General features: G+C 40.5%; 1 protein-coding gene across 2 annotated transcripts in view; it reads right to left on the reverse strand.

Moving 5' to 3' along the window:
• Nucleotides 1-1566: 1566 nt before the first annotated feature.
• The window catches only part of LOC124614786 (nucleoside diphosphate kinase 7), a 105718-nt gene continuing 94743 nt past the window's right edge, over nucleotides 1567-12541 (reverse strand). The window contains exons 9-11 of one of the 2 annotated variants that reach the window (XM_047142972.1): nucleotides 4160-4267; nucleotides 2834-2941; nucleotides 1567-2709 (exon numbers count right to left, since the gene is read on the reverse strand). In XM_047142972.1, coding sequence (XP_046998928.1) covers nucleotides 2680-2709; nucleotides 2834-2941; nucleotides 4160-4267 — 246 coding nt within the window. In that variant the 3' untranslated portion in view covers nucleotides 1567-2679. The remainder of the gene's footprint in view (nucleotides 2710-2833; nucleotides 2942-4159; nucleotides 4268-12541) is intronic. The other variant, XM_047142973.1, reaches the window with a different exon arrangement.

The raw sequence follows: 12541 nt of genomic DNA on the forward strand, positions 1-12541 counted from the left end.
GGATGCCATACATGGTGGGAACTTGAAGCTCTACATTGCCCTTAACGAGACATACAAATCTCGTATCTTGGAGTTGTGCCGCAGTTCATGTCCCTGCAACATGAATCCTATCTTGCTGTTTGTTGCTGTAAGGCATGGAAGGAATGCAGCTGGCTTTGTCTCTTTTGCCAATACATGCCTTTTCTGATGGCAGCTGAAAGCACTTGTAGTGTCACTCTTGCTGTAACTATTTTCTCTGGACATGCATATCAAATGTTGCAAAAGTAGTAGTGTAGTAGCATCTACAAAGGGCAAACTACTCACATTGTTGCTGAGTGACATGCTGACCACATACAACATATTAAACATAGGAAGAATGAGAAATCAGCAGTGGCTGAACAGTGCCTACGAAATGGACATAGTATACAATCTGAAAAGATGAAAGTTAGGGTCCCATTATAAAGAAGGCGGCTGAGATCAGACTAAACCATGACAATTATTACAGAGACCAGGGATACACACTTAGTAGGGAGGCAAGCTCTGGATATTGAGCAAAAGCAATGACAGAGGTCTGGAACTTGTAGGGAGCCAGGAGTGACAGTTTCACACATGGCGCTGGCCCCTCATGTCACCTAACTTCATTCAGTCCCACGGTGAACTAGAGCTGTTATGAATCCAACTCACCTTCCTTTGCATGCATCACTTTGGCCCTCTCTGGAAGCTAACAGACACTGCTTTCACACATTTACAAGCAGAACACTGCACCATTTCAAAAGTCTACGTGTTTTACTTCTGATGACAATGGCTGAGGTAGCTACTGAAAACTCAAGAGTCTTATTTGAAGTAACATGGTTTTAAATCAAGAATATTTTATTAAAATTTGCCTCGCAGAGGAATCCGACGCCACATGAAAGAATGTATAACCCAAGAGCACAATTCATGAATACAAACTTAGTATAGCCTCTTTCAGCACAACATCAAGCAACATTATTAAGAGAGATCATAAATGCTGAAACAGCTAGATAATATAGATCATAGATCCAGGCTAACACTCTCTTCAATGCTTCCTTGTTACCTCTCCATACCCAACACCTGCAGTTTTTATCTGACTTGCACAACATTTTGTTCATATAAGCCCATATCAAATTAAAGGACTGAAACTAAGATACACATTTCATGGTAGAAAATGTTTTAAAAATATTTTACACAAAATCTGCTACCTTATTTCTTCATGAGATGAAAACTCAGGCTGCAAAGCTTCAAAACCAGTAAAGCAATTTTCTATATTGTTGCAAATTTTATTGTTAACTGTTATTTTGATAAGTCTGAGGATAATGATCTAGACTTTCTCATAGCAACCTCAAGATATTTTAAAGTATTTATTAAACAGCAGGAAGCTAATATATTGAGATTGAATACCCACACAAAACAGATCACCCTCCTGCATTGTTATTGCAGAAATCAATCAAAATATTGAAACACACAAGCACTTTCACTTTCATATATAAGAATATTAAAAATAAGGATATAAAAAACAGAAATACATCATTCTTGGAGAAAATATATTTAGCTTCCGCTAAAAGATAAACCAAATATAATTTTTCTGCCTGTATAAAACATTTGTTGTGCTAATAAGAGCATTATAATTTGAAATTACAATTACAGATTGATTACAGCACAGCTGAATAAGTAAAATAAAAATAATATAAGACTAAATCTGACTAGAAATTTAATCTAAAATACTTTTAACGTAAAACCTAGAAACTCCAAATCATATTTATGTGTGTGTAATGTGCACAAATTTCATTAATCATTCATTTAGTTGCTTTAAATAGAAGTGTTTGTAACAATATCTGTGTACAAAACAGCATCAAATAGTTAATAAGTACTTGACTGAGATGGTGATAAGCAAACAGTTATGAGACATGCATAGTCACAGTAGCGTAAGCTGATAATTCCACATTGGAAGCAGAGGACTAAGGGTGAAACATTTTTTAGCTGGAGTGCTACATCAGTGGATTTCAATTACCTATAATTAATTAAGTGGTCTTACTTTTTGAAGAAGTTCGAAAGGTGGGTCACTGGCATACATTCATGACAGAACCTTGAAGAAATATTCAAACACCACTCTGCTACACCTCTTACAAAAACTACACACAGTGATATGTTAGTACCATACGTTGTATGTGTTAAATTTATAATTGCATGTGTCTTTCCTGTTCATCTTCTCCTTTACTTTTTTAAACAAATATCCAAAATAAAGCTGTGCGTATTCTGTTATGGCATGGCATATACACATAAACCACATAAACACGGTAATACCTGAGAGAATGTGATTCACTATAAATTAATCTTAACTATAAAATAACTGGAATGGTTTCACAAATACTTCAATGTTGAAGACTTTTTGTACTTCACACATCAACCATCTAAAATAACAGATGTCATATTCATTAATTTATTATCACTTTATGGAAAAATTATTTTCCAACATTTTGGAAGCACTGCAAAATAGATTTCTCTCTCACTTGCAAGAGCAGAATTTTTTATACATTCAGGCAAGCAGATTTAAATCATTAGTTCTTCCACAAAATTGTTTCAATTCAACACAGTGAACATCCCACAATGATTTTTTTTCAAAATTTTGTCCACATATTTACTTTTCTAAGGAAGTTTGAAAAATGGATTACTAGCACACATTCATGACAGAATCTTGAAGAAGTATTCAACCTGCAACAATAATGCAGTGAAGAAATTGCTTTTCATCATTATAATAACAAATACAAAATAAGTAAACAACATTCAGAAATGGAATACAAATAAAACTCTCTTCTACAATAAATCATTTACTAACCTCTAACAAACCATCTTCTGGTAAATCAGAACAGTGGATTGCGTTTAAAACCTTTGTTTTACCAAATTTTGCACGTAAAGTATTTGGACGAAGTTCTCTTGCCCTGTCCTGCATAAGGCAACACAAACACTGCATCTTAATGTACAGTAGTGATGTTAATTACATTTATAGTAACTACCTACATTAACCTAGACACAGTCAGTAACATGAAACAGAGACACAAAAATCTTAGAAGTCATCCTGGTATTCACTTGATAACACTATGTATAGATCTCTTTAATGATAAGAGGTACCAAGAATAAAACAAAAATAATAAGTTCCTGTAATTCAGTGTGGAGCACAAGGAGCTGTGATTAAAAATCCATTTATATTTTTCCACAAGGGCATTGTAGCTCCTACAGTTACTCGTCTATATTTCTAGGGACATGGAAAATTTACACTGAGTTGTAGTACATGGCCCGGCAAACAGTGCATGGGCAGGAATGAATAAACAGCATAGCAGTTAAATTATGTAGCTTCTTCAGTCTTTTATGAAGGCATGACCACCAATTAGTTGTCCACTCGAATAAATGGCCAGTGCAAAATTGTGGTTTAGAGAAGAAGTTGACTGCCCAATGCAATACATAATATATAACCAGTGTCATCAAAATCCCTCTCGTTCCCCCCCCCCCCCCCCCCCCCAATACATGTAAAATCATTTTTGTGACACATATTTCAATCATAGAGCCTCTTGGCCTCCAGGTCCACACTGTTTTCTCTATGGTCTCCTCCTCTGCCTCATTTCTATTCTGTTCACTTGTTGCCTCTCCCTCCCAGCCATTAACCTCTCTCCCTTCCAACCCCTCCCTCATCTTACCCATTCATTTGTTCCTCTTACCTACCCAAACTGACACAGCCACTTGGCCCAGTTGGGTTGCATGATCAAGACGATATAATTGGGTTGGATAATGTAGCTGTGTATGTCTGTGTTTTTTATTATTAGCTCTGAAGAAGAACACAGTTCGAAAGCTTAGGTATGATTTCAGTATTGTTTATGAGTCTGTAGCCCACTCAACACTTAAACTATTGTGAGTAGTCACCTTTACTTGTTACATTATTTAAAGAGTACTTTGATCCACCACACAAAAAGTTTCCAAGATGCACTAAGTTTCAAAGTAAGTATTCATCCTGCAATTTAACTATTTAATATTTTTTTCCACAACTTCAGCTACTTTATTTGTTCTTACCATCTTTGCTTAAATTCACACATTCAATCTACTAATATCAAAGTATGGCAGTGCACAAATTCAGTTAGAGCAAGGAAAGTTTAACGCTCAAATAACTTACAGGTTCAGGTGGGCCAACAAGAGCTCGAAATTTGCTAGGTGTGTCAGGAGTATCACTAACAATTTCAAGAGCTACACATGGTCCACTAACAAGTTGACTAACCATTGCCTGCAAACAAAATAAATACCAAGTCAGTAACACACTTCTACCATCTCTAACAAAACAAAAGATATTATTGGCAAACAGGAAACAGGGTAATTACAGCAAATATTTTTAACTTTAATTCACTTTTCAAAAATTAAAAAAGCAATTCTGGTAAACAGTTTCGAGAAGTGTCAGAATGCCTGGAATAGGTTTTTTAAATACAAAATTCATTTTTTTTCTTAGCTTTCTCATCTCATTCTTCTAATTCATGGGCATTAAGAGTAGCTGACCTCTCTGGGGGACACCACCTTGACAGGTAGAGAGGCCTGCATATCCGCGTGAAGCTGAGGGCTATGCGGAAGGTAGAGAACCTACTGCCGGAAAGACCTCAGTCGATGGATCAGACTAAGAGTGTCCCACAATGTCCCATCTTCCCTATCCACTCCTAATCCTACCCAATTCCTTTTCCCAACCCAAGGTGTGATGCAATCCATGCCGAGGGGTGCATGGCACATGGGAAGATATTTCACAAACTGAGCCTCAGGGATACCAGGCAACCTCCCTGAGTACCGTATTTACTCGAATCTACGCTGCACTTTTTTTCCGGTTTTTGTAATCCAAAAAACCGCCTGCAGCTTAGAATCGAGTGCAAAGTAAGCGGAAGTTCTGAAATAAGTTGGTAGGTGCCGCCAAAATGGTTCAAATGGCTCTGAGCACTATGGGACTCAACTGCTGAGGTCATTAGTCCTCTAGAACTTAGAACTAATTAAACCTAACTAACCTAAGGACATCACAAACATCCATGCCCGAGGCAGGATTCGAACCTGCGACCGTAGCAGTCTTGCGGTTCCAGACTGCAGCGCCTTTAACCGCACGGCCACTTCGGCCGGCCAGGTGCCGCCACAACTAACTTCTGCCGTCGAATATATGTAGCGCTACACAGGCATGCTTTGCAGGCACAAAGGTAAATTCTGGCGCCAAATTCTCTGTGTCAGTAAATAAATTTAAAAAAAGGTGGAAGACGAGCTTTTTTCTCCACCCCGAATTTCGACCACTGCATTTTCATACATTATTCAATGAAGTAAATACAAATTCTGTATTGTTCACCTTCGAATGTAGCAGCTTTTCAATGTACTACGAAAATCCGACTGGCAAGACTGTTTGCAATGTTTATCAATATACATTCTGAATTTTTTCCTACCTGTGAGAAGAGATGGTTGCTAATGGGAACTTTTATGAATTGTGAATCACATGCAGTATTCTCTTCACCATAAGAATAATACCAATATAAACATTTTGCCATGTATTCTTTCGTCTTTGGTGCTATCTCATTTAAATCCTGTCTGCCTAATAAACTACGAAACTAGAGTGAGACAACAGCAAACGCGGAAGAATACACATATCATGCCATGTTTATATTCGTATTATTCTTATGCCTAATAGTGATACAGTCAGAAATGAAGCACGGCAATTGAGTAGATTTTTAAATCTAAGATGACTCTAATTTCTGTGCAGAAAGTAATGTACTAAAGATGCGTCTGCAAAGATTTTCAACAGAGAAAAATTTTCGCTAAATTCTCGTTCAGAACATCTTCTATCATACGCAGTTTATTATTTAGTTCTTGTTGATCATTATCAAAGAAAGCAGCAGTGTAAATAACAACAAATAGCAGTCTCTTGCCATTGTTTCGCTAATGAGACGATTCCTCTCTTTTTTTTAAATTGTAAGCGGCGGCAGCGCACACCAAAGCAAGCCATGCCGCGAGCGGCGACAGGTCGTGAACACACATTACCAGAATGCGACAAACAATGCATGACACAGTACAGTAATACATTTTCAGCTTAAAGTGACGTAAACACCTATAACAAAGAGAATGGCACTTATTAGATCAAAGAAAAATAAGCAATCAATTCAAACCAGACGAAGCACGTGAAAAACGAAGGGTACCTGTATAAAAATGGACGGAGCGCCTGACGCATAGCAATGGCTACTTGGTAAAGCTTAACTGCTAAGCTTACGACTCGAACCAAACTACTGTATCTGTATCGTCATTCATTCGACCTAAATTGTGTCTCATATCACAATGGACTAACTTTGTTTCGATTTGGAGGCGCGGCCTAAAACTTTTCTCTCCCCTTGAATTTCGAGTCGCAAATTTCAGGTGCGGCTTAGATTCGGGAAAATTTTTTTTCCTTGATTTCGATTCTCATTTTTCAGGTGCAGCTTAGATTCGAGTGCGGCTTAGATTCGAGTAAATACGGTAAGTAGCCTTACAGCGAGCAGGGTATTCATGTTGTGGACTGTGTAGATCCCCAAGTCTCGTGGGACCAATATGGACACAATTAAAGAAAAACAAACTGAGGGGCAACTGAGACCTCAGATACCCAAACATCGGGGTGAGGACCGATGGAAGGCATTCCCACTATTGAATCAGGGTCTAGACCTGAGCCAGAAGTGGGAACTGTAACCGAGAAGTTGGCCCAGATCAAGATTAAAGCCTTGTCTGGGGCCCAGACGAGGAAACTCCTCAGGAAACAGAGACAAAAGGAAGGGAAAGAATGGCTTCCCAAACACGAGTGGAGGGAATTAAAGGAACTTGAACCTAAGATCCCCAAGAAAAAATTGTCTCAGGTTGAAGGGGATATGCAAACCCCCACAATCTCAAAGACAGCCAGCAAGAGGATAAGGGAGGAATATAAGACTCCCTCCTCCCTGGATAAGCGAGCCCAGAAAAAACAGAGGCAAGAAAAAGTGAAACACACCTCTAGTACTGCAGTCTCGATTTTAAGATGGCAGTTATCCAGGAAGGCTATCCACTGGTGGCCATCACCTGTAGCAGAAGGAATCTGTACAGATGGCCCTCTCAGGAGGGTCTGTCTGGATCGTGGTGCCCTCATTTTTGTCTGTGAGAGGGTGCACACGGTGTAATGGCTTATGGGCAAGGTGCCCATGATATCCCCTTTGGAAGATGCGAAGCTGCTGGTCAAGATGGCAGCGGAACTTCTTAAGACCACAAAGGTATCAATATGGGTACCAAAGATCCTTAAGGATGTCTCTCCTAAGACTCTGTTCGAGAAAATAGTCTCGACAGAAGACTGGAGAGTGATCAACCAGAAGGTTGTACCGGAAGGACGAACCCTGGTGGCGGAGGTCGGAGAGAAGTACCTGAAGGCGATGCGAGAGCAGGACCTGAAATGGTTTTTAGGGTTCTCACAGGTCACTGTCAGGGTTCTCAAAGACTCCAAAGGCAATGATGGCAGCAGGACAGAGACTGGAGGTGCTGCAGAATAATCTGCCACAGTAAAGGGGCCTCTGATGCCCTGAGCCACTGCCTGAGGAGGCAGGAAGTGGACGTGGCCCTGATACAAGAGCCATACTCATATAAAGGGGGAGTATCGGGCCTCGGTGGCACTGGTGGTAAGCTGAAATCTAAGAAACTCCAGAACAAGCATCTATGTAAGAAATTGAATTTCTTTCATGCCAATGATGGATTGCTGCTCCAGGGACCTAGTAACCATTAAAATGCAGCAATGTGAAGAAGGTATCAAGAGGAAAATTATTTTAGCCTCAGCATATCTTCCTTATGAAGACACCTCTCCTCCTCCTTTGGAGGTGAGGAGACACAGAGGGTTGCCATCAGCAAGGTGACCAACTGCTGCTGGGATGCAGTGCCAATGACCACAACCTAGTGTGGGGCAGCAAGGACACCAAAAGTAGAGGTGAGTACATTCTTGAATTTCTCTTAGCTAACAACTTGGAGGTCCTGAATAGGGGCAATGAACCTACATTCGGGAATAGCAGAAGAGAAGAAGTAACTGACAACTTTTGGTTCCATGATGATGGGCATCTATGTCAAACAATGGCATGTGGTGTTAGAGCCATCCTCATCGGACCACATTTACATTAAATTCAAGGTTGAAATAGGAATCAGGCAGACCGTGACCTATAGGAATCCTTAGAAAACAGACTGGGAGACATATAGGAGGGACCTTGACTTAGACTTATCAGAAATTAAAACCTCAATAAGGAATCCAGTAGAGTTTGAGCACCTCTGCCACAGTGACCTCATATCAGGACAACTGCACAATCACCAAGGAGTACACAAACAGGAATGTGTCTTGGTGGAATAATAACTTGGAAATTCAAAGAAAACGGGTATGAAGACTGTTTAACATTGCGAGAAGTAAAGAACAATGGGCTAAATATCATAAGGCCCTTGTCAACTACAACCTTGCAATCAGACAAGCAAAGAAGATATCCTGGAAGGCATTCTGTGAGGAACTGGAGAGCACAGCTGCTCAAGCCAGACTTCACAGAATCCTCACTCGAATACCAATCAATCCAGGAGGTATGCTGAGGAAGGAGTTTGGGGAATATACAAACACAACACATGAGATGTTGGAACTGCTACTCAAAACTCACTTTCCTCAATATGCTCTGCCAGACAAGACAGACCAGAATGTGATCCCAGAGAGACAACTGTTCTCAGGCACTCGAAGAGAGGACTGGGAATCAGCCAAGGAGTGTGTGGAAGTCAATAAAATCCAATGGGCAGTGGGAACATTCTGACTATTCAAGTCACCGGGCCCAGATGGAATTTTTCCAGTGCTCCTGCAACAGGCAGGAGAGAATCTCATAAGAGTCCTATGCAGGTTATTCAGGGTCAGCCTAGCAGGGATCATTCCCAATGTTTGGAGGGCAGCGAAGGTTGTCTTCATTCCAAAGCCAGTGAGAACTGATCATACCAAGGCCATAGGAAAAACTGGTTAATGTATATGTTGGGGAGAGGAGGCTGATTAGGGCTCCTCTACATTCAAACCAACATGCACATCAACCAGGTAAATCATGTGAGACAGCTCTCCGCCAACTTGTTGGGAGGGTGAAGAAAGCCCTTCACTTCCAAGAAATAGCCCTCTGCATCTTCCTGGATATCAGAGGGGCCTTCAATAACACAACCTTCAAATTCCATGATAAGGGCAGCAGAGGTGCATGACCTAGGGACCACTATATGTAGGTGGATCAGGGCCATGCAGAGTGGAAGGAAGGTAGAGGCTTCCATGATGGATGAAAAGATGGTAAACTCATTGAGGAACTAAATTCTAGACAATTCTTCTGCGAAGGATATGCAGATGACCTCGTCATAGTAACACTTGGCAAATTTACTAACACAGTTAGAAATATGGCACAAAGAGGATTGGACATTGCGCAAAATTGGTGCATTAAACAGGATCTGAGGGTTAATCCTAAGAAGACTGTTGTGGTGCCATTTACGAAGAGGCATATCCAACACTCAAGTTGGAATCTAAAGCTCTTCGATGAAACCCTACCTGTGAAGGGGATAGTGAAATATCTAGGGGTAACCTTAGATGAGAAATTAACGTGGACCCCTCACATTAAGAGTATCTGCTCCAAGGCAAAAAATACTCTAGTGAGTACCAGAAGGGCTTGTGGTAAAAACTGGGGCCTAAGCCCCAGAGGTACGCACTGGATATACACCACAGCAGTTAGACCCAGGATTTCCTACAGGGCCGTAGTGTGGTGGAAGAAGGCAGAGCAGTGGGTTGCAGCTAAGGAGCTTGCTAAGATTCAGAGACTGGCCTGCTTAGCTATAACAGTCAGAATTAGCAGCACACCAACCGCTGGGATGGAAGCCATGCTGGACATGCCTCCAATACACCTTTGGTTCAAGATGGAGGCAGCAGCTGGGGCATACAGACTTAAAACTGGCAAAAATTGGATCTCATCAGGATATCCAGAATCACACACTAACATAGTGAGTGAGGTAAACATAGGAATGGCTTGGGAAATGCCTGCCGACTATCTAATAGCTCCTAACAGCTTAAACAAGCCTTACAATACAATAACTGGAAGCAGGGAGCAGTGTGAAAAAACAGTTCGACACCATACGGGGGACATTGTTTGGTTCACCGATGAGTCAAAATCAGACCAAGATGGTGGGGCAGGGATGTATGGGGTTCAGCCAAGACTGGAGGGCATCATCTCTCTAGGAAAAATGGCCTCTGTATTCCAAGCTGAAATTACTGCAATGAGAGCATGTGTGGAGGAGAATATGTGTACATGCTACAATGACCATAGCATCTACACCTATTCAGACGGCCAGGCAGCCCTGAAATCACTGGCAGCTCCCACAACAAGATCTAAGATTGTTGCAGAATGCAACAGGGCTGTGTTGGAGCTAGGGGGAAGCAATACGGTAAACCTAGTGTAGGTCCCTGGCCACTCAGGGATCTGTGGCAATGAACAAGCTGACAGACTGGCCAGGATGGGGGCAATGACTCCATTTATTGGACCGGAACCTGTCCTGACAATCACCAAGGCTACGATCAAACTAGAACTGGCTCAGGAAACAGCACATAGAATATTGGACCAAGGTCCAAAAAAAAAACATGGTAAGATAATGATGCCCAAGCCATGTTTTAAAAGAAGCTCTGTAATCCTGGGACTGAACAGGAAAGAAGTCAATCTCATGAATGGACTGATGACCGGCCATGGGAATTTCTAAAAAAAACAACGGGTATAACGGAAGAAGACCATAAGTGTAGGATCTGTGATGAGGGTGAAGAAACTGCATCACACCTAATCTTCGAATGCATGGCATTGGAGAGCAGAAGATACAGAATCTTCGGGACAACCAGACCTGAAGAAATTGTGTACAACAAAAAACTGGTAAAGAAACTCCCTGCACTATTTAAGAGCATTGGTGGGCTTTACTAGATATACAGGGAGCGATACCGCACAATAAACTTGGTTTGGTGCGGCAGTGGCAGGTTATATCTAAGCTGTTAATAGCTTCCCTGTCAAATTCAAGTCAAATCAAATCAAGAGTAGCTGATCAGGAGCAAGCAGCTTATCAGGAGCAATGGATTGTCTGAGAAAAACAAGAGTGGTGGATGTGTGAGACAAGAAGAGTAACTGGCCATTTCATCCGCCATTCTAGCTACCAGTGTGCTGGGAGATGGTGGACAAAGAGATTGCTATTAAGAGCAGACCACAACTGCAAGTGTTTTAATGCTACATGGGAAAAATTGTGAACTTTTAGTCATTGTGATTCCCAAACTAAATGCTTAGCAACCCGTAAAAAATTAACTGCACCAATAAATTAAATTTGTAATGAAATTATGCAATAAACTGTGTGACAAGAGAATGAAAAATGTATCACTGATGAAAGCAAGGAAGAAATCATTTTTTAACTGGATTCATTGTAACCTCATTAAATATTAAGCATGGTTGATCAATATTTCTGACACGTAAGTCCTTTGGTCTCCATATTCTTAAATTGTTAACTGAAAATTTATTTATTTTTTACAAATTAAATTGCAACTGCTGTCTTTAATTTAAAACACCAGCACTTATGATTCAATGTAATTTGGACCACTATGCAAAGCGTAACACATCCACATCACTTAATAACATGTGTCTAAGCAAAAAACATCCTCCGAAGGCAGGCATTCAGTTCCCAGTGCTGGCACTTTCCAGAACAAAAACAAAATCTCACTGCTTTATAGAGAACTAGTGTGAGTTGCCTTGTACTAAATACAGGAACTAAACTTAAAGCCTCATTCTTCCCTTTGGCATCCACTCACTTGCCCTTCCACTCTGTCCCAATTTCAGTGCCTCTCCTCAGTTTGAACATTATCTTACTGTACCACTTATTTCCACTCCTGCACTCTACTTTCTTTGTCAACCTTCTCGACCCTAATGATCCAGTTAGTAGCATTGAAGTGATACATCCCATTCCTTGAATGAGAGGTATCACGTCCTTAAATACATATTGTTAAAGAAATGGTGTTTGTGACAGATAGTTGATACGTGGTGAGCACCCCACTGTTGGGAGGTGTTTTAAATCATAGGTGCTGATACTCGAATCAACAATTCAGTGACTACACAGAAGTGGATAGCACTCAGAAGACCATACCTGCTGAGGTGGAGATAGGAGTTCTATGGAGTGGATGGTGTGGAGGAAAGAACTCCATGAAATCTAAAAATGCGAAATGTCAAAGATAATAAATATATTGTAATTGTTTATTATCATCAAGTTGAATATCAGGTCTGTACATAGTACGTAGTACAGAGAGGTAGTATATGAGTTGATATCTGTTCTCATTTATCATGTATTGAGTTGTACTTTTGAAGATGATATAAGAAGGTGAATTGAATCTCACTTCTTAATTAAGTAGTGGAGTGATTGAGGACAAGAAATTAATTTTCACACTTGAGGAAGAAGGCACACTGATTCAGGACACAGACTAGCTGGACCCTGATAAATAATACTTAAC

The sequence above is a fragment of the Schistocerca americana genome, chromosome 1 (genome assembly GCF_021461395.2).
Source record: "Schistocerca americana isolate TAMUIC-IGC-003095 chromosome 1, iqSchAmer2.1, whole genome shotgun sequence".
Lineage (NCBI taxonomy): Eukaryota > Metazoa > Arthropoda > Insecta > Orthoptera > Acrididae > Schistocerca > Schistocerca americana.